Source organism: Harpia harpyja, chromosome 2, assembly GCF_026419915.1.
Source record: "Harpia harpyja isolate bHarHar1 chromosome 2, bHarHar1 primary haplotype, whole genome shotgun sequence".
Taxonomy (NCBI): domain Eukaryota; kingdom Metazoa; phylum Chordata; class Aves; order Accipitriformes; family Accipitridae; genus Harpia; species Harpia harpyja.
The window spans coordinates 77,504,527-77,526,917 of record NC_068941.1 but is presented as its reverse complement, the minus strand read 5'-3'; the positions used below and the strand labels follow the sequence as shown (position 1 = coordinate 77,526,917).

The following is a 22,391-nucleotide window of genomic DNA, read 5'->3' as shown; positions in this document are numbered from 1 at the left end:
TTCTCCTGAAGCCCAAGAGATGCAAAAACAACCGGACCCACCTTGTTTGCCATTTCTGCAGGAACTGCATCATGTTGCAACCACTAACAGAGAAATCACAACTCACCTGGAGCCTGTCTTTGAACTGACACAGAAACTATGGAAACGGAGGCTTACACTGTTGGTAATCTGAGCAAAAGGGTCCTACTTTAGGAATTCGCTCAGGAGAAGGACTTGCTTTGGATCAGTTCCAGACCAAGTGGTTTGAAAAAAGTACCCAATGCCCAAATATCTTGATTAGAAAGCTGTTCAAAGTTTGTTCAACACTGTTCATGTCCATCAAACATTATGGTTTTTTCTTTATTCAAATTCTCTTCCTTAAAGTTACAGTCTGGTGTAATCACGGAGCATTAGCTCAGTATTGGCCAAGTATAGCAAGAAGAGTCTGCATGAGCACAGTTCTCTGACAGTAGTGCCATTGTTAAAGCTGACATAAGTGGACAGGTTTCCCCCAGCTCCTGGGGAGGAGTCGTCCAGGGACTGCCCATCCCGGCCTCACTTAGAAAGTTTTACAAAAGAACACACTCTACTTTATTTATATTTATCTGTGTTTTCAAAGAACAGCAGCTCAAACTTCTGCATGAAATCTAAAAACTATACAGGCAGAGTAAGTGCCTGAAACCACCTGCATATACAGTTTCACATACAGCACATACACAAAACCAAAATTCTGTGCGAACACAAAGTTAAGAACATACAGACTTGGAAAGCACAAATTTCATCAGAACTTTTTCTAAATCTACTGTAAAGTAGTTTCATACAAAATCACTCATCTGAAGTCCAGCTTAGAATGAGTGCACAGCTCTTCAGGAAGAGAGAGCAGGATACTGCCCGCTAGTGCTATTACATGTGGCTTTTCTGACCCATGTTTGACAGAATAAGCCTGCATGCCACCACCACCACCCCGAAGTATCACTAGGCCAGCCTAAGACTAAATTGCATCATGAAATCCAGAAACACCTCACTTGAAGAGCAAATCTATGATTTAATTATTCTGTGCTTGGACAAACAAATTTTCCATTGAGTCTATTTCTACAGAAGCATAAATCTACTATTTCCACAGAAAAAGCTGCAGCCTTCAGTTCTTGCCAGAATATCCCTTCACATTTAAGAAACCCAATCAACATTCTCTAAGGATCTGATTTCAGTGCAGGTTACATGACTTAATTTTATTTAAAATTACTGAACATCCTCTCCTTCAGTTTCTTACAGTATGTCTCAGGCATACATGGGGAACTGCCCAGGAATACATTGCAATACCAAATATAGTTCTGGTTCGGTTTAGTTGTTAACAAAGCACAGCCATCCCAGCTGAATTTGCCTTGTAGATAACATATAAGCAGCACTGCTTAGTATGCTTCACAATTGCCTCTAACAAGGTTTGAATGAAGGACTGAACAAATATAAACAAAATTATCTTACTTCCTATTGCACTTAAGTTTTGACAGACTGGAAACTTTCCAAATTCTCCTACTATTTTGTGGTTAAAATAGGAAAATCCAGTCTGCTACAAATGGAGAATGGTCCAATTAAACATGTTAGCTACTGAAGAATTGTCATCTCTTGAGCTGCCTTGAAGCATGATGAATCAACAAATTTGCCTGCTTAGGAAGCATCATGTATATAATGACTAAAGTTTCTGACATTAGCAAAGACCCTTCAAGAATGAAAAGTGATACAAAATGCTGCAAGCTTTGCTTCCTAAACTTCTGATTGTTCCTAAATTTGACGCAAATAAAATCAGTCTAAACCTACTCATTTTTCCAACATCCTTTAAAGTCTCTTAAAAAGTCTATCCTTAGGGACAATTTGTCACATCACAAAATGATGACATTTGCACCACGACATGCTGACATTATACTATCCCATCAACAAGTAAATGTCACAATTTGTGACATAAACACTGCCCTGTGACAACCTTTTGTTAGCCTCAATGATACCATATACAAATATTTGACCATGTAATGCAAATAGAATCAATGACACCTTTGGGACCAAAGCAGAGCAAGTCTGTTCCCTTATGTAAGCCAATGTCAGCTTATTTACTCCTAATTCTATGGTATCAGAAAAGCCACAGGTGCTACATGCTCTGATCCAGTGACACAAAAACCCTACTTCATATCCCAATACGAATAGTCTGACACACAAGGAGTTAGGTCATCGCTATAGTCAAGCTAAATGAAGCAGTAACAGAACTCTACAGTCAACATCTTTAAGTGGTAATAGGGAAGAGTGAATCCACATTACCCTTCTAATTATTTTCTCTTTAACTTGACCATTTAATCCATTACCTAAGTTACACAGTATAGCGCCCTGAAAATTTTTATTATAGAACAGACCTGCTTTGCTGCACTACTGTTCCTTCACCAAAAAAGTGAGAGAGGAGAACGAAAGCACCATGTTTTTTTCCCCATGTAGATATAATAATGATGCCTACTAAAACTGTGTGTCATTCTTCAGAATTACTAGCATATGTGTGATTCAGAAACAACAAAAAGCAGCTGGGTATACTAAAAAATTACAAATAAAATTGATCCTGCTTTGTTATCAGGACGAGCCTCATGCTGTTAGCAATGAGAAAGGACAGATCCCTCCTAATACTTTTGGGGGCTTAAATACTTCTTAACTAATACGGTGACTAGTATGGTTGCAGCACTAGCCCAAGGATCTGATCCAAAACACACTGAAGCCTGCTGTTGCCTTTTACAGGCTTCGGGTTCAGTAATACTGTATGGAGTACCATTGCTCTCATAGCTAAGTGATAGCAGAGTGCATCAGTGAATTCAGAAGAATGAGAGTCCAATATAGGGAGCCTTCTACAACAGGAAAGTGATGAGGACTCAAGTCTCGTTTCTCTCTGTTGAATTGATTGCCTGTGCAAGGAGATTGATGCAGAAATCAATTCACTCATGCCAGCTGGTTTCCCTCTATCTGCAGTGATGGTAAGTTGATCGGGATATTAGTTTCCTTCAGGTGATGTGCCTTCCATATGTAACATGCTGACCCTAGCGATGCTGAACAAACCAATACAGCAGCTAGAAAGATTAAATTAACCAATCCATAGAAAGGAAGGTAGAGGACTAAGAGCGAGTAAGAAGACAAAGAAAGGCAAAAATCAACAAACCTCTGCTTGAACTAACAAGCTGGGGTTTTCTGGATAAACTTGATAATATAAAAATGCTTAGGGAAAAAATTGAAAAGGAAAAACAGTAAGAAAGAATAGCATGGAATTCAACAATTAAAATGTAATTCTTGTGATATTACCTGTTTCTGTTTACTTTTCCCCATTTTGTAGGCTCCTGCACCTCTTCTTTTCCATTATTGTGAACGTTCCACTAACTGTGAGACAAATCGAACATAAGAATCCTTCCATAATGGGTGAAATTTAAGTCAATTAAATGGTGCTGCTTTACTCTAGCTGAGAAACCTAATCACGGCACAGGTTCCCATGGAGCCTGTAGACAGTCCGCTATAATTGAATGTTTTTATTGATATCCTCCAATCCAATATTAAAAATCAAAAGAGAGCACTAGAAATCTTTATTTAAAAATCATGAACTATTTGTAAATAAGAATGAGCAAGATTTTCAAAACTCACCTTCAGCACTTCTTAAAACCTAAGAAACTTGATCATGCCTGTCTTATAATTGGCCTTAAAGTAACTTAAGAGAAAAGGATTGACTTTTGCTGTTACGGAATCACCAATTTTTACTGAACAAAAACCTAGCTTAATTATGCCATGCAAACTTGGAACGAACAAGCAGAATTTCTTGTATGTATCGTAACAACTTTATTATACAGCACAGCAGAAGATCATCTGCTTTAAAGTCAAACGCTGAGATATCAAACGCATTTTTTAATACTTGGAAAGGGTGAGACATTTGAATACTCTCAGGTAAACTTTCATAAATTAAAAATGAGACTCACTTGTTGGTAAGAACATATACTGTACTGGTTATGTGCCAAGAGAATAATGGCTTGAATTTAAAATTAATCCTTCCTTAGATGAGGTTGTCCATTTAACGAACATTTACTCAACTTTAAACATTCAGGACACTTAGTACTTTTTCCATATGATAGTACCATCATCCAACACTTCTAAAAGGATGCTTTAATAAATTCCATATAAACAAAAAGACATCTAAAACCTACTTTTGCCATGCATCTTTCTTTCTAGAAACAACATTCACTCAAGAGAAATAGTACCCTTTAAACTTCCCAAATCAGTGAGACACTTACAGTAGAAAAGAAGTACTTTGTAAATTATGTGTTGATAGGTCTACCTGTTATTTTATAAAATTTGTTGGAATTTAAATACTATTTAAATCAATATAGTAAGAAATGGTTTTGAAATTCTAAAATGTAGCTACGGATCCACAAAATTTAAATCGCTTGGAGAACACACCCCAAAATTTGAACTCATTTAGCTTTCAGAAAAGGATGATGTAATCAATAGAAATTCAGTACTAGCAATTTTGGCTAGCTGCTGCATTTAAGTATATAAGCTCATCTTCCTTCTCATTTTCATGTTTATAAACAAGGTATGTTTCTTGCACCTGAAAAGCTTTTACAATTACCCCTGAGCCACAAATTGCTGTTGGCCAGAAAAGCTGTCTGGTGAAGGATCACAAAATATTCATCGGAGTCTGATGCTCTTCCCTAGACATCCACGGGTCTAGCCTGGTACAGACATTCTTATATTCTTCTTAGAAGTCATTCCCATAAGACAGTATCAACTTCATGTTAGATAAAAGCGCTCTCAATCTGTTCATCTTCCTGCAGTCCATGAACTGTAGTGACTGCACAGCAAGTGCACTTGCATCACACAAACAAGCTATGCCAGAAACCAGGACCTTAGCACTTTCCTGCTTTTGACTCCCATGTTTTCAAGGCTCAGTGAAAGCCACAAAGCTTGTATATATGAGCTGCAGAGTTTCCCTTCTACAACAGCTTTACACTCATTTGCTGTCTTTGCTTTCCTCAGCTTGCGTTTTTTTTCAAAAGAAGCTTCATTCATTTAAATTCCTGCAATAAGTAACAGCTTGTAAATATTTCATTTCATTTAAAGGAAAAAGAATTCATTGCCTATAGGTTGGTTGCAAAAAGTAATCATGAGGCATACTTGGCAAAGTCACATACCAGAACGACATCACCCAAATATCAGAATGACACGCACCAATATCTGAACTTAATCCAGACAATAAAGTCCATGGTAATAGATGTTTCAGAAGTTGTGTTTTTCTCACAGTACCTCATTTATGCATTAAATCTAACACTGAATAGATTATGATTATTTTTCAATTAAACTTGGATGAGCAGCACAGTAACTCCAGTGATAGGTAATACACAAATTCTTATTAAATGGCATCTGCAGATTACAGAACTGGATGACTGGAAATGGGATTTTGAGTCTTTCATTTCTAATTATGATCATTTAAACTCACCCAGAAGCTTGACACAGAAGCAGTGTATTTCACTTCATGTCCCCAATCTAAAACTCACCGTAGGTGAGTTTAAGAGATCACTTCACAGCTTTCGGCTGGGGGCATGAGGTGAAATACACTGCTCCTGGGCCAGTTTCAATTTAGATGATGTATTTTGGGGACAATGGTTTTTTTAAACATCTGCTATTGCTATGCTCTAGGGCTACAGATACTGCCATGAATGCAAGATTTCCTTAAGCAGTGCCGCGCTATCTGTCCAAGCCTGCAGACATGTGACCAAGTATGAACATCTATATTCACTGGAATGGCAACTCCCAAACTGATGACATGCCTGTGTCATTACTAACCATGTCTTTGAAGATTTTTTTTTTTCCAGATGGAACCAGGAAGATGATGCTATTTAAGCCCTCAGGGGTGAGAAAGGTGATTTAATACAGAGAAGGAAATGAAGGGAGAATAACAAAGGAGACACACAGAGACAGTGAAAAGAAAGGAGGGAGGAGGAATGAGAGACATACAAAAAAGCAGACAGAAAAGTAACAGAAACAAAGGACAGACACAGAAGTTGCCTAAAGGGGAGCAGAGTTTCTCACTGAGGGATAGTGACTGTGACAATCAGGTTCAGTTAATAAATACGAGTCTATTTAGTTGCTACAAAAAATAAAAAGCTTGCATATTTTGTGCAAACCCTCCACATACAACAGACTGTGGATCAAAGGCTATGAACTCTTTATATTATTTCCTGGCACACAGTCTATGCCTAAATGTGAATTTCAGTGCTCTCATCTGAATGGGCTTGACTTCTGAGCTACCGACCCCTGTGAAACATCATGCTGGACTGCGTCCTGCTCCCTCAGGGAGCCTCAATATACTTCACAAAATACAGCAATGCAATAACCAGACTTGCTGGCAGTTTCTGCAAACGAGATAAAGACTATATCCTTCTCTAGCCTTACATTCCTATCTTCAGGAACAGTCTCTTCGCAGTCACGAACATTAGAGGCAAGATGTAATCCCTCAAAATAATATGGACATTGATTCAAACAGGAAGTGGAGGGTCTTCTTTTCGTGCAGCTCCAGTGTTCATGAAACATCTCTTGCCTCAGTAGCACACACAAAGGCAGCTCAAACATTCCTGCGTGCTTGCAGACTGACCAAGCCGAACCAAGTCCACCCACTGACAAAGAAGCTTGGCTTTCATTCAATTCTTAAGTTGTGCCAGTTCGTGCCAGTTTAAGAAGTGCCTTTTCTGCAGTTAGCTAAACTAAAAAAAAAATTATATTGATAATTTACCAGCTAACAACCTAGCTCTCACACTGATTATATATGGTAGCCTGATATCAGTCATCTCCCTCCTCTCCCCCAAGGATTTTTTAAATAAAGAAATGAAACATAGGGCACAAGGTACTTAAACAATGAATTTAAAAAAACGCTGTCTCTTAGAGTTCTCCAGGACCAATGAGATTATTAAAAGGAATACCAAGGTTCAAAGCCCTCCAAATGTAGCCCACTTTATAAAAAAAAATACTGTTTTAAAGCAGTTGGAAGAGGAGGAAGGAAGGAAAAGGAGATCTTGTTAGCGGCCCTCAGTGCTCTGCACAGTAGCCCTTGAGAGATGCTGCATGAAGATGAACATATGTATTTCATTATGAACTGAAAACATGTTCGCTGAGCTACATCTTAGAATTTTTAAGCAGAGGTGCCTGATTCAGCCTATATGCAGGGGAATGCATTCCTTCTGCATCTTCCTTCGCAGAAGCTGGTGGGAGCCAAGAGCTTATACCAACAGTGAATCACGAAGTGGGTTTCATGGAGCTACAAAAATGCTGTTCAGCTGATGTGCAACATACTTTCTTGCTTCTCTTTAGAGTGGTTTTAGACAGAGTTTAATAATAACATCTGTGACCCAAGAGAAATTTAAAACATATAGTGGCCTGCTTGCTCCAAAAATACTGGCACTTTTGCTCCATCCACACATCCTCCTCCCTCCTGCATGTGCTCAGCAGCACCTCAGTGGATGACACAAACAAGAGAGGAAAAAAAGCGTCTGGATTCTTTCATATTTGTTTTTCCTATCAGGCTGAGAAACCTCCAGAAGAACAGGATCAGGTCTCAGCTGACTCTGCCAGTATTGACCTCCCTCTTCCAGGGAGAAAGAAAAGCTCATAACCACCAATAGTAACACCTTCCCAATTCTCTAACCCTAGCACCAGCATAGCCAAGAGCCACCAGAGTTCACTGTCAGTCCTCTATAGTCTGTCACAGGTGCTCAGAACACACAGGTCCCACTCCGAAGCTACTGTACTCCCAACATAGATGTTTTGCATAGGTTCTGTTCAGTTTGTACTTCTCACTCAGGGCAAAGAACATGATTCAAGACTGCTCTCAAGGCAGCTGAGACCTTTTGACATGCTTGCCATTATGTGGTTGGGTAACAGACAGGGAAACATAGGAAACCACTGATTAAAAGCCAAACAAATTAGCAAAATAAGAAATGGCCCTCTAAATCAAAAGCTACAATTCTGCTGAAGTCCTAGTGCCTGTGTGGGGGCATCTGAGCCTGGGAGAGGAAAGCTTTTTAGTTCATATGCCTGCTTGCTTCTATGCTCTAACCACATGAAATACTATAATACGCAAGACTCTGAGGTCCTATACATACCAATTAAACTTTGTGGTTTACAAGACTAACATAAGAGAGGCCAGAAGGAATGATGTTCACACAGCATATCCGCAAACCAATATGTAGCAGTCAAATCTAATGCGAACCCTTACTATCCTCAGGAGGGCCCCATAAAGTGCTCAGAAAGAGCACAGTGGGACCACTCTAAAAACCAGCTGGGAACTTAGAGACAGAAGTATGTTAATACCAACCTGTCATGGAGTAGGATACCGGGGTTTATTTAGTTAAGAATCATCGAGATTAAAGCCTGTAAGTACAAACACACAAACACATAGCAGATCCCAATCGTTCGATTTCAACTTCCTTTCCCACTGGGGAGATCACTGCAGGCTGAGGTGAGTTGGGCAAAAGAGCATTAGCGTTTCTGTGCTACCCAGCTGTGTGTGGTTACAGGTCTCCAGCATCACCAGCCAGGTCCCTGGGCCCTGGACATCTCCAGGCATTTGCTGCTACAAATCCGTCCGCAGTTCCCCTCAAAAGTTCTGTAACAGGCTGAATGCTGGAGCACTGTGTATGTGCACTACATCCCAATGGGTCCCCACTGCCTTGTGGCAGTAATTGATTGGCAAAGATATCTCTATGCACCCAGAAAGTAATCCACCTGTTGCTGGCACGTGTTGCTTTTGTTTGGTTTATTTCTGGTTTTATGCCTCATCCATGGAGCACCTCCAAAAGCATGCATAAAAAAGAGCTTCCCATACAATAGGGGTTCACAAGTTCCCTCAGGGTTATACTCTTACCTCTATCTATGTTAACACTGATGTCTATTTATGCTGAACACCCAACACAATACCTAGGAGCATAAAAGAAGAACTGAGAAGAATATTCTGCTTTCCGTAAATGGCAAGATTTAATGAGTACTGCTCCAGATTTAGATGCCTTAGACTCACAGGCAGTTCCAATCCTCTGAAAAGAGCAAGTTACAAGGTATTTTTCTGCTAGCAAATACAGGAAAAATATCTTATTAAACTTAGACCCGGGAGGATTTTATGGCAACCTACCATCCCCTGGTACAACTGTGTTTTCAATGAAGAAACAACTATTTCTTGAGAATCAGTCACATTTAACACTGTGAAACACTGCCCAAAGCTCAAAGAGTGATTCCAACATATTCCTCTAACCTTCCAGTTCCATCCCCTTGGGCATCTGTCTTGCAGTGACAATTGCTGGTGGAGGCAAGCATGGGAATGCATTAACCATAAACAGGCTGCTCTTCAATACCTGAGAAAAGCAACTGTTCCTTATGGTAGCTCAGTTAGGGAGGCCAGGCTATGCACCGCTAGAATTTACAAGTGGAAGAGCTCAATCTTCAGTCATCGTCATTATTATTTATTGGTATTACAGAAGGACCTAAATGCCATCAACTCAGAGCAGAGCCCCAGTATACCACATCTTGTTCATACACGTGCGGGGGGAAGACTGCTCTTCCCCGTTGCACTTTCAGTCTGGGGAGCACAGAAGAGACAGTAACACTGATAAAAAATGTGTTTTCACAGAGCATAGCTTGCCATCTGCTAAAACTGAACACGCTGGCCAGTAAACACGGGCCTACTGCTCAGTAGGAGTAAGGGCACATCACAGTAGTTGGTGCTTGCAAATACACTTCTACGACACTTCATGCAGTTTTACCATACCTCCAATGAGCTTCTAAAGACCATGAAAGAAACAAATTTCATAAAGTGAATGGGGAAAAAAAACATAAAATACATCTAGTTCATCTACCAGAACAAACAGAAACCACAGAAATTAGCTTTTTTGCTAATGACCAAATTATTTAAGTGTTTTTATGACTTATCTTTTTTAATTAAAAAAAACCCCAACTATTTACTGTTCTGTGGTTTTCTTTTTAGAAAACACAGGTAATCACAAGGACATTAAAGAGATTACAGGGAAGCCAGAAATGAACAATAATCTCTGTGTGTATGTACATTTCTAAAAAATGTGCCAGTCAAATACATGGTAGGTAGGTACTATTTTATGTAGGTACTGTCCTATCCAGATGGTGCAATTAAAGAGCTAGCAAAAGTGAGTTATAAAAGAAAATTTTAAAGGCCAAAATAAATGTTATTCAGAGAAATAATTACTAGTCTACAAGAGTAGGAAAGGTACAAACACTGAGAAAGAAGCACAGTTATTTCAGTATACTGGTAAACGAGGGCAGAAAATGTCATGTTAAATACAAGTTAAGTTTCACTGAAAATGTTTTTAGACACATAATCTTCAGTCTGTTCAATGACCTTGAAGTGCCAGAGTCTACACATTAAAAGGAGCCCTGATCAAAACAAACGTCAGAACAAGCAGAGAAGTTTGCATGACCTGTGAGAGCCTTTTCTTCTCTAATTCCTAGATTGTACTGTGTAACAGTCAAAGGAACAAAGAAACCACAGATGTGATTTTCTATGGTCCTGCCTCTTTAAGTGTTATGACGATAACCATTACTTTAATATCAAAGTGCACAGGTTGTTTAGAGCAACAGCAATCCTAAGAGATAGGGAAGTACCGTTATTCTCACATTGCAGGTATGCAACTGAGGCACAAAATCACCTATGTAATGCAAGTGCTATTTCAGAGGATACTGGTGAGGTAACTGGCAAAGTTCCTCAGTACTCCTATTCAGCTTCAATTTAACCCAACAGCCAGCCGTTCATTTGGAACCTCACGCTCTACCTCTTGCCAAGCCTCAAATGTCCCTGAGGTATCACCATGAATACTGCAGCACTGCTTCTGAGCTCGCAGACGTGGTGACGGGGCTGTGTGGAGCATCACCAGCTCTGCCAAGGGTGGCACGCACATTCTCAGTCCTGCAAGAAAACAGCATCTCAGCATCTCTCCTCTTTCCACAACAGCCTCACCAAGGGCTGATGAAATTCAAAAGGATCCGTAAACACAGCACTTCTCCACTCATCTTACTGAAGCCAGCGAGTCTAGCAGATGTGCCAGCACACACCTACGACACTGAGCATTTCACAGTGCACAGTGGCAACTCCCTGTGAAACATGGCTTCTCATGGGAGGTGACACTGCCCTCCTCATGCTTGCACAACAGCACCGGGGTTAGAGTGCTTGCCCAGCAGAAGGGTCTAATAGTTGAAATACACTTCTCCTGCCAGAACAGACTCACAACCCTTACTGCTAAAACTGTTCCACTTTTTCTTGATGCATTGCATATCTGCTGGTTTGGACAAAAGAGAGAGAGACAGAAAAACATAACCTACATACATACACACAGAGCAGACACATTTCTAAAGTCCTGATTAATTCTCAACTCAGAGGGGAAATTTTAGGCCTTGCCCCAGTGACTGCTTATGTATGAATATTCCAAGTCATTAGAAAAAAAAAAAGACTTAAACAGCTGTTGGAGCAGCCCTTGGACTGAAACTTAGACCTTTGTGTAATTTCTGTCAATGTACATCCTTTAAGCGTATAATTCTGTTCTCAGGGATGTATGCAGGTAGAACTGTAATTCTAAATTCTTTAGAGCCGCACCTGTATTTTTGCATTGGGGTTGTGCAATAAACTCAAGATATTTGGGTTAGGGATAACTTCAAATAAATTCTGTTTTATCAAAGTTTGCCATCTAGGCCCCTCTACAATAAGGAGGGAGTGATACATGCTTTCAGAAGTCAACTCATCCAAGCTTTCTCAAGTACAGATGATAAGATTGTCAGGGAAGAGATCAAGCCAGTGACCATCTCCACCTCCTTCCTACTGCAGAAGTCCAAGCTTAGACTTGAAGGCTGAAGTTAGGCACGACAAAGGATCCCATCCATTATTTCTTCCAAAAGTGGTGTTGTCATTGGTGATTTGTTAGGATTTAAAATTATTATTACTGGGGCAGGGGGTTGGAGATAGGAATGTTTGGTAAATTTGTGAGACTATGGGAATAAAAATGCCAAAGGAATATTGCAGGTCATCAAGTTTCATCCTGAGCTACAGCGAGCAGCCATATACTGCAGACTACTTTCAACCCCCACTTTCAGCTTTTGCTTCAATGAATTTGTGCTTTCAGGAACTAGAAGGATCTCACTTGCATTGTACAGCAGATTATCTCTCCTTATGCTAACATCCTTTGTTCCTAATTAACATAACCATGGTGGACTTGGCAGTGTTGGTGGACTTGGCAGTGTTAGGTTTACGGTTGGACTGGATGATCTTAAAGCTTTTTTCCAACCTAAATGATTCTATGAAAATATTTTATTTGGACATACAAAGGACTTGGCATATAAGCTTCTGTAACCTGGGCAGTTTCATGTTTTAAATTCGTAAAGGGGTACATACCTTACAGAACTTCCCAGTTTAGCAGAACAATTACTGTTTTTCTGAAAAGCTCATAATTTTCCCCTTCTGTTCTTTCAAAAACTACTAGTCTATTGAATTTTAATAAAATCAAAAGGGATGTCCTCATATCTTTCTCCAAAGATCTGCATCAGTAGATTCCTAACACTGTCAAGCTTGGGAAGAATGCATTATGTTCCCACTGTGATATGTGAACCTGCTATCAACAACCTAAACATGTATCTAATGACTGTTATTAAGCCAGATTTGGTTTATCATGCACATGTAACATCAGCAGTATCAGAGATAGGATTTCAATCCGGTGTCTGTCTTTAGTGTTCATTGCTAAATTTCCCTCCTAGATTTAAACTCTCTGAGCTTGTCCCAACGCCGGCACAGTAGTACCTACTCAAGCTAAGGCTGCTAATAGCTTGCTCCTAAGCAAACCAGGTAATGCCAGTTAAACCAGCAAACCAGGTAAAACCAGGTATGGCTGCAGGTGTGGAGGGCTGCGTGTGGAAGAGGACTTTCAAGCATGTTTGAAACACATACTTACTAATTAAAGTATGTATCAATTTTAAGTGTCTACTTAGGGGATGAGAAGAGGTGCTCTCTCCTTTAGCAGCTGGAATTTGCTGAAACATGGAGGGAGCTCAGCAGGCAGCAACATGACTAGCATGGTGTAGGGCTGGAAGAGAGGGAAAACAGAGGCTGGTAAAAGCAAATAAATGAAGTAAGCCATAAACTTTATATCATGGGGGAAAAAAAGGAAAAAAAGATGTTAAACTCCTGAATTAGTTCAGTCAGATTAAAATCATTCTGCTTTCCATGTGGGATTCTGCTGTTCCATTCAAATATAGCCATCGGGTTTGGTTTCTGTTTGTTTTTTATCGCACTATCATCTCAAGGAATTTAAAAAAAAACACCTCCCTATGGGAAGTCTGCCTTTCACTTTGCAATATATCTGCCATTTATCAAAGGCCTGAGCCGTCAGGATTTTTGACCTCATGCTCCCTTTAGTTTCATAAAAAGTAGTCTGGCTACTCTGGAGAAGCAGCACCAAAACCTTACCACAAATGGACTTTTGCCCAGTTTGGATAGATAATTACATTTACCGTTATAGATACTGCTACAGTAATATTGAAGTCAATGTTTTTTATAGATCCCCTCAGCACAATTTATTGCAAACTGAACAAAACAGAAAACCAATTAAATAAAATAACTGCCAGAAGAATACATTTCGTGATCACTGGGCTCCACAAATCATATATGGTGAAACTGTATCACAAAGGGTAATAATTTTTAAATTAAACAAAGTATCTGTATATCAAATACAGAAAAGTCTGAATCAGCTGAAGTTTTTGTGCGTAGCAATTTCTGTAGATGTGCGATAAACCTTCCTTTCTGATAAGGTGCTGCTAAATACTAAGTCTGGAAAAAATTGTGTGTATAATTATGTTTATTTTCCATAACAAAGAGCTACATGTTTACGAGGGATCATGACATCAACTTACTGGACAAATAAGTGCCTGCATGAACTTAATATTTTGACAACAAACAAAAAATGGAAATACTGGCACCATGACACTGCAGTCTTAGAACTAGTTGGCGGAAGTCCTGTTCACAACACTTTAGCAGTCTGCACACAGCATGAAGAGCAGCCCATGAATCAAAATCAATTGTGAATACAAGTCTCACTCTCCCCGTATTTCTGTTTTGGCTTTGATTTTTTTGTTTTAATCAGCTAGTATTAATGCACAATGGGAATTCTCCAAGAGGGTCAAAAAGAATACAGTTTTGCAAAGAAAGCTGTTTGTTTACCTAGCACAAAAAAGCTCCTGGGATGACTATAAGGTGTCTTCTAAGGAAAAGTAGGGTTTTTACAAGCTGTCATCAATTGACTATTTTTCCCCAAATTAGAAAGGGTAGTGTATTTTTAGAAAATCTAGGAACATACATATTCAGCTTAACACAGTAAGAGGCTATCCTTGAAGCATGCTACCTGTATATATTCCTATGCACGACTCCATGTTATTTATCAGTTACACAAATGCCAGTCACTAGCCCTTACCAGAGTAAATGGTGCGCTGCACCACCCACCTGTCATGTCTTCAGTTTATGATATTTCAAGACTGCAAAGGAAATTAGTTCCACTTGCATGAGCCTTTGTTTGAAAGTAATAGTGCACAACATATTTCTGTGGGCATAGGGGACAGAGAGCAGAAATACTAATTGTAGGAATTCACTAACCAGTGAATGTTACAAGGACTAGCTTTGCAAGACTTGCATCACTAGTAATGGTTTTAACTATGCATCCCACTGTCAAGAAAGGTCAGGGACAGGCTTATCATTTATGGAATTTATATTAGAGTACAAAATAAAAGTAATGAGGACACAAAACCGGAAGCAATTTGCATACCCCCCTGCACAGCTCTCTCTTGACAAAGCAAGGGAGCCTACAGTGATCTTCCCAGTTATTCAAGCTCACTTTACAATCAGGGCAACCATATACTCTGCTGTGCTATCAAATCCACCATTTCTCTAATTCACAAAACTAATGGCATTACGAGAGGATAACAAAGTACACGTCAGACTTCTACAGTGCAGAAAAGAAGGCGAAGGAGAGAGGATTGATTTAATTTATAGCCTCCTTAGTTTCTTTCAAGACATTTCATGCAACCAAAAATCACATGCTCCTATTATTGTGGCACAGGAGGATTTACAAGATGTAAATAATTTTTTTAAAGCTCCACGTGCACATCAACCTAACCTCTGCCCCTTTCAAATTTATTTATTTTACCTTGATCCACACACATGAGTACTCCATGGTAGCACTTTCAATGAACTATTCATGCGGGTGAACATCCCTCAGAGAAGCAGCTGCCCCCTCAGCTTTTACGGTTATTTGTCTCTCTATCATGGAGCTCAAAGGAATAATCCTACTGCATATTTCTTCTTCATTTATTTTACTAGGTGAGGTGTTTAAGAGGATATATGGTCATCTGGAGCTCATCACTGCCAAATTTTCAGCCACACAGCTGTAAAGGGTAAAGGAACTAGTTTAGGTCCTTGGTTTACAAAGTGCTGAGTACCTCCAATGAGGTGTCAAATGTGCGTCCTGACACTTTAAGATTGCTTAGTGCCTCCTGAGGTTCACAGGGCCTGATCCAAAACCCCACTGTTATGAATGACAGTCCTCCCCTTGACTGCAATGCGCTTGGGACAGAACAGCGCTTCACGGCTCAAGCCTGTGCTTCTGAGGCAAGGCAAGATTTGCCGTAGATTTAAGAATGCAGGGTAAGGTGCCAGGTTTGAGAAGCACTGGATCTTAGCGTTCCTACCTCCCAACACTTAACCCAGAGTGAAATAAATACATACATAGATAGCTATACAAACAAACATTCAAGACTACCTTAAATAGGTTTTGGATCAGGTACTTATTTTCAATTGTTTTAACGTCACATACATACATACAGGCAGCAAAATTCTCTCCAAACCCTTTAAGCCCATCCTGCTTCCACTGGGCTGACGTGCGGAATGTATTTCTACATTCAGGGCCTAATGTATTTCTTCCACTTCTGTTCCAAAAAAAAAAAAAAAAAAGATTCTACAGACTGTCTTTACAAATCATTTTTCTCTGGAAGCCTTTGTTAAAATCAGCTCTTCTACTGGAAGCATGCAATAAAACAAAGCTAACAAGAAAAGAAGGTGCAAAAAAATGCTGACAGTCATACCGTAAAACATCCAGTGCAAAAAGACTGGCTGCTCTCATTGGGGTTAAGGCGGCAAAGAGTCTTTCATTACCAGGTCGCTCGTTCAAATCCAGTCTTGCCTGACGATAATCACCTGATGGCAGGCAGAGCAAGCAGCATACTTTTTAAGTAACTCTGCAAAAGTATTTTTAATTGAATGTGTAAATACTGTACAGAATGTCTGCAGGCATTCATGATGAGAGTATCGTCCTGCAAGACTGAATTAGTAGATAGTAATTAAGCAAACAAAAAAGAACTAACTTGCAGAAAAGACTGTAACCACTTTCATTTGCTCTGACAGTTGCCATTTATCTTTGCTTTTGAAGAGACTACTTGGTAGTATTCTAGTAAGTGAACTGTAGCATACTGTGAAAAAATAATAACATTTTAGCAATACAAGCCCTCACTGCAGCATCTGTTATTAGATCTTTGCAGACAGGCGAGGAGAGACCACTAGTCATAAATGTGGATTAGCAAGGTTCTACTATATTCGTTTTAGAGACTTCAGAGCGCTTTGCATGAAAGCTGTTACTTGCCTTTTATGTCGAAAAATGAACTTATGCCAACTTTTTAATATTGAATTGATTCTATTCTATTCTAATTCTTCAAGGAAGTAGTCCTAACAGCCTGCAAGCACTGTCCACAAAAACGGCAGCAGTCTAACAGCAGAGAAATGGAGGAAGGACAGAATCAGAATAGCTGACGCTGCTGATTTGCAACATTTTCTTTTCACAGAAAACGGCCATCATCTTACACTTCTTTCCTGAGCAAATCAAAAACTGGCTTTGAAAGTGTCAAGCTTTATGATGTTGACTCCAACTCTGACACCTGATTATACAAGAGGGTTAACACAAGCGCTGCGCGTGCTCAAGGGAATCACTGCATCCTCTCCAGCGGAGCCTTAGCAGCTCCACATCCTGGGTGACTCCCTAGCAAAACAGGCAAAAACCAGGACTTGAGATCCTAGAGAAAGGATGATAATTCACATACTTACAAGAAGTACAACACGAGCTCTCTGAACTGAGCCAAGTTTAAGTAAAGTTTATGCTAAATTCATGAAGTTCAAGCAGAGTCGGAGCTTAGCTGAACTGTAGTAAAAACACTCGAGAGTTTTCCAGAAACACTAAAATCCTCCAGGAGAAAGTTGATCTTGAGCCTTCATAAGAATATTTTCCTGTCTATGAAGTTACACAGGCAGTGCAAGGTGCCATGTAATATTTACCTATGACGCCCACTGTTATGATATAATGTTTCAGTAAAGGATAAATTAGAAGCAGCAAATCCCCAAAACCACCCGTGCAAATACACAGCCGTTAGTGGGTCAACACACAAAGAAATGAAGACTAGTTGAAATTGAAAATGAGTTAAAAACAGATTATGGGCGCTCACCGTGAGAGTCGCTGTCTGAAACAGGTAATTAAATAATAAAGGCGACGCACACTGCCTTAACTGCGAAAAGTTGGGAACGCTGATGCTCTAATGCAGTAACACCGGCCGCGGCACGCGGTTTTTATCCATCGACGAGGCTGTAAAAATCCTCGGAGAGATGCTGCTATTCCCGGACCTTTATGGAACACCCCCCCACGCCGCGCAGCCGGCCCGGCGGGGTGAAGCCCGGGCCGTGGGGCGGGGGATGGACGGACGGACCCCTCCCGGCCCCAGCCCTCGCCGCGCACCGCCCGCTCCTGCCGCTCACATCCACCTCAAGCCCGGGGCTGGGTTTTTACTTGATTTTTGTTTTGGTTTGGGTTTTTCTTTCCCTGGCGCTTGAGGAGGCAGAGCGCGGCGCGGGGAAGCTTACACGGGGATGACTGAATCGAGGTGAATCGATTAAGCCTCGATAATTTAATCTGGGATTTTACGCGGGGCTGGAGAGGATAATCCCCGCGCCGCCGCTCGCCCCCTGCCTCTCCTTTACCCGGAGACCCTCGCACGGCCCCGGGGGCACGCCGATCGCACCCGGACACCACCTCGCCGCTCCGGGGCCAAGCCCTCCTCCTCCTCCTCTTCCTCCTCGCAGCGCGGCGCACACCGCGCACCCGGCCCCTCTGCAAGATGCGCGCTCGTAAACTTTCCAAACTTCTGGCGAAGTGGCGGAGGCTGCGCGGGGTCGGCCCGACCCCGGCGGCGCTTCGCCTCCCGCCGGCATCTCACCAGCCGCCGGGGCGCTGCTCGCCCACAGCGCGGCCCGCGGGGACCCCCCGCGCCCCCGGCCGGGCGGCGGGCGGGGCGGGAGCGGCGCGCTCCGGCCGCACCGAGCCCGGCGGAGCGCAGGCGGCAGCGGCGGGCTGCGCCCCGCAAGTTGGGGGAGCAAAGCGATGCTAAGGGCAGGGGTAAGAGCAGGGACCCCCCCCCCCCCACGCCGCCCCTCGCACTCACGCTGCTGTTCTCGCCCGTCCAGTGCACCATCGCCTGGTTGTGAGACGCGTCCCCTTTGAGCACGAAGGAGGTGCTGATGAGGGAGACCTGCTCCCGGCCCGCCGCCGAGGATGCTCTCCTGGGGCGGCCGCTCTCTGCCGCCGCCGCCCCCCCACCGCCGCCGCGCCGCGCCTCCGGCGGGCTGCGCGCCCCGCGGGTCAGGGCTCCGGGGCGCGGGCGGCCGCGGGGCTCCGCGCAGCCCAACGCGGCGGCGGCGGCGCCCAGCAGCGGCGGCGGCGGCGGCAGCGGCAGCAGCAGGAGCAGCAGCAGCAGTAGGGGCGGCAGGCGGGCGGCCCCGCGCGGAGCGGCAGCGGCGGACACGCGTGGCCCGCCGTGCGCCATGGTGGCTCTCCGGCGTGGTAGTGACAGGCGGGGAGGTGGCGGGGAGGGAGACACCGCCGCGGAGGGCGGGGGCGGGGGAGGGTTGTAACCGGAGCGGGGCTCGCGCGGCAGCGGCGTGCGCGGGGCTGCGCGCCCAGCCGGGGCGGCGCCGCCATCTGCTGGCCCGCGCCGAAACGCCGGGCGGCGGGGCGAGAGGGGAGGGGAGGGGAGGGGGAGCGCTCTCGCGCGCACGGACACGGGCGGGCTGGCGGGCACGCCCGCCCGCGCCCCCCGGTGAGGTGAGGTGAGGTGAGGTGAGGTGAGGCGAGGCGAGGCGAGGCGAGGCGAGGCGGGGAGGGGAGGTCCCCGCCGGCGAGGCGGGAACGTCCCGGCATCGGCCGAGCCCGCCGGCTGTGAAGTTTCACGCTGAAGCTCCGGGGAAAGGCGTTTGGAGAGCGCGGCGAGAAAGATCCGCCGGCCCCGCGGGGCGAGCGCGCCACGGGCCGAGGGTGGCTTGGGGCCAGCACGCAAGCCCTGCCTCTGCCGGCACAGGGGATGGCCCTGGTCGGGCCGTGAGTCCCAGGAGGATGCCGTGAAGAAAGTCAGAAGGGCTCTGTTTGCCAGCGGCTGGAAGCCGAGGAGCAAATGGAGCAGGTGCAAAAACAGGATTCTTGTGATTAAGACGAGAAGTGCTGCCGTGGAGGACGGGAGCCTGCCCTTTCTTCGGCCCCTCAGCTCCCCGGAGGGAGGCACCAGGCTCTCACCCGCACTGTCCACGGCCGGTTGCTAATCCAGGATTGCCCACTGTGGGGACGTGCGACGCGTAACTTGCGACCGATCCATGGAAGCACCGGGGAATAAATGCTCGGGGCAGCGTGGGCACGGCCAGGAGGGGCAACGGCTGGGGCTGTGCAGCGTGGCGTGACTCAGAACAGACAGGTGAAGCGATGGAAGAAGACTGAGGCATCACAGACTGGATGCTCTTCCTGCTCCACTGCAGCGTGCTGCACACCGGTGAATACATTGGGGCTTGTGAAGCGGTTTGATGCTGTGAGAGGCAGCAGGGTAGAATCACAGGGTAATTGAGGTTGGCAGGGACCTCCGGAGCATTCCCAGTCCAACCTGCTGCGCGGTCCAGGACCAGCTCTGAAGCCGAATCTAACTTCACAGTGAGATAAGGTTGCTCAGGCCTAAATGCAGAAAACACGCTTGAATGACCACCAAGGGAAGTAATGACTCCAGCTACAGGCAGACACGTTAGATGACACCTAACAGAAGAGATCTGGGCTGGGCAAAACCAAGGTGAGTGAAGTTAGTAAACCAGCTTTAGTTGTAATCTGCCTTTACCCTAATGGCCTAGAAAATGAGGATTACAAAGGCTTTTCTAGGAAGATTAATAGAAAAAATAGTATCCACTGGTTTAACTATACCGTTTACAGGTCTGGGATGACTACCGTAATGACCTAAAGTAACCCGGGCATCCCAAATGCATGTAAAAATGACTTTCAGCAAGCTATATGATTACATATTAGCTGTACGCCTTCAGTGCTAGGAGTCTTCTGGTAACCTGCCCTGTTATTACTGTAGTGGCTCAAACTATAAGGCAGCTTCAAATTCAGGATGACTCTCACATTTCAAAAAGAATAAAGATTAAAAATAAAAATAATTTAAACAAATAATCCCATGTGCTTTTTCCACAGCTCCCAATAAATTCCTCTTTCAGAGTCCCAAGCGCAGCCCCACAGCCTCAAAACAGCCTCTGCGCAGCCTTCCCCTCATTCCTCCAGCACGGTATCTGAATTAAAAGAAGGAATTGCACCTCCTCTGGGAATCTCCAGCTGCCAATTTCGGAGATTCTGCCCCGAACACCCTGCCAGCAGGAGCCCGGGCAGCCCGCAGGAACTCAGGCAGGCAGCACCACCTGGCCCAGGTCACCAGAAGCTGCCCCTGGGACTCTTGAAGGGGCCATACATTAAATTCATTCCTGAAGCACTTTACATCTTGTGTAAAAAGCAAGTCGATTTGGTTTTTTCCAAATCTTGGTTTCTGGAGGCAATACTGAAAGCTCAGAAGGACTAGGAGAAGCTATAGGGAGCTGTCTAAAGGAAGTGAAACACGAGCATGAGATGACAATGATCTCTGCATGCAGTTGGTTTCCTCACAGTGTCTTATCCCTCTGAACCACAACCCTTGTAGGGGGAAAAGCACCTGGTTTTAAGTGGGCAGAAAGTTAGTTTTCTATACGAAACCCCCTTGACTCTTGCAAACTGGTCTCAGTGACAGCTGGTGGTCAAATGCTTGTTTGAATCATTGCTGTTTGGACATGTTCTTTAGGGGCGCAGAAATTAGGCAGTGATTCAACAGTTCACAGAAGACACACGAGTGGAAAGTTATTCCTGCTGGGGTAACACTTGCATGTTGAGCGTGTCACCTTCCATCTTTTGCACCTCTGCACAAAAAGGAACAAGGGAAAAAACGCAATGCTGAATTGTTAAGAAAACACTGATTGACCACAATCGTATCAACTAACATGAAGGGGTGATTTCTCCATTATTAGGAATTCAATAATTTTGATCCTGACATCATGGCCTATCTATCTCGTGTGAAATTGTAAAGATTACTCAACATTTGTAGAATAACCTAAAAATACTCAGAATAGATGGAAGGGCCTGAGTACCTACACGTTAAAACTGGCATACAAACCCTAATACTGCATCTGAATGAATACAGTTGGACTTTGTCATGCTTATCCATTCTGTATTCACCACAGTGTTTGACAGGTAGGGCTCCCAGTGAGCAGCACATAAGATATTATAACATCCACATTCCTAAGAGTCAGGCTCTTTGTATCTGTCAGTAACTGGCATTTCCCACAATGAGACCTAAAAAGAAAAAGAAAACTAAGCAGTAGTTCTAGAACTAATGAAGCCTCGTTTCCTCCAGCCTTGCATCTTATGGTCAACTGCAAGATCTGCTTGAATCTTTTCCCACTGTCAGAATACCTTTGCCATGTATCTTCACAGGAACATAACAAATCCACTAATAAAGTCCTCCTTGTCTGCCCAGTCACAAAACTTGCCATTTATTTTTGTGACTTCCCCCTGTTTGCCAATTTAGTTGAAATTGTCTTACAAGTTTAGAAGATGTTGACCAAGGTTGATGGACACACAGCCCAACTGATTGCTCACTGAGAAAGAATAATTGCACAGGCCTTTTATTATTAGGCAAGTCAATTAAAAATCTCACCTGAAGGATGCTAAAGCAGAGAGAAATGGATGTAGTTCTTATTTCTCTGTATGAATTTTGAGATTTGAGTACCTAGGGAGGAATCACTCAACCTACCACTCCGCTTAACACTAATTGAATCCTTTAGTATCAGGCTCTTAAGAGGTCGAGGATTAAATGGAACCGAAAGTAACTTCTCTGTTTTCTCTCCTTTAGAGATTATCATAACCAAGACAGAT

At 43.3% G+C, this 22,391-nt stretch overlaps 1 protein-coding gene and 1 long non-coding RNA gene across 7 annotated transcripts in view; one reads left to right on the top strand and one right to left on the bottom strand.

Moving 5' to 3' along the window:
• The window catches only part of SORCS2 (sortilin related VPS10 domain containing receptor 2), a 586,176-nt gene extending 567,221 nt beyond the window's left edge, over positions 1–18,955 (bottom strand). For all 6 annotated transcript variants that reach the window (XM_052780552.1, XM_052780555.1, XM_052780553.1 and 3 more), the window contains exon 1: positions 18,568–18,955. In XM_052780552.1, the coding sequence (XP_052636512.1) occupies positions 18,568–18,948 (381 nt within the window). In that variant the 5' untranslated portion in view covers positions 18,949–18,955. The remainder of the gene's footprint in view (positions 1–18,567) is intronic.
• Positions 18,956–19,281: 326 nt separating this feature from the next.
• On the top strand, positions 19,282–22,001 carry LOC128152648 (uncharacterized). Its single transcript, XR_008238722.1, has 2 exons — positions 19,282–20,229; positions 20,628–22,001. It is a non-coding gene; the product is annotated as an uncharacterized LOC128152648 (long non-coding RNA).
• The last annotated feature ends 390 nt before the right edge of the window (positions 22,002–22,391 follow it).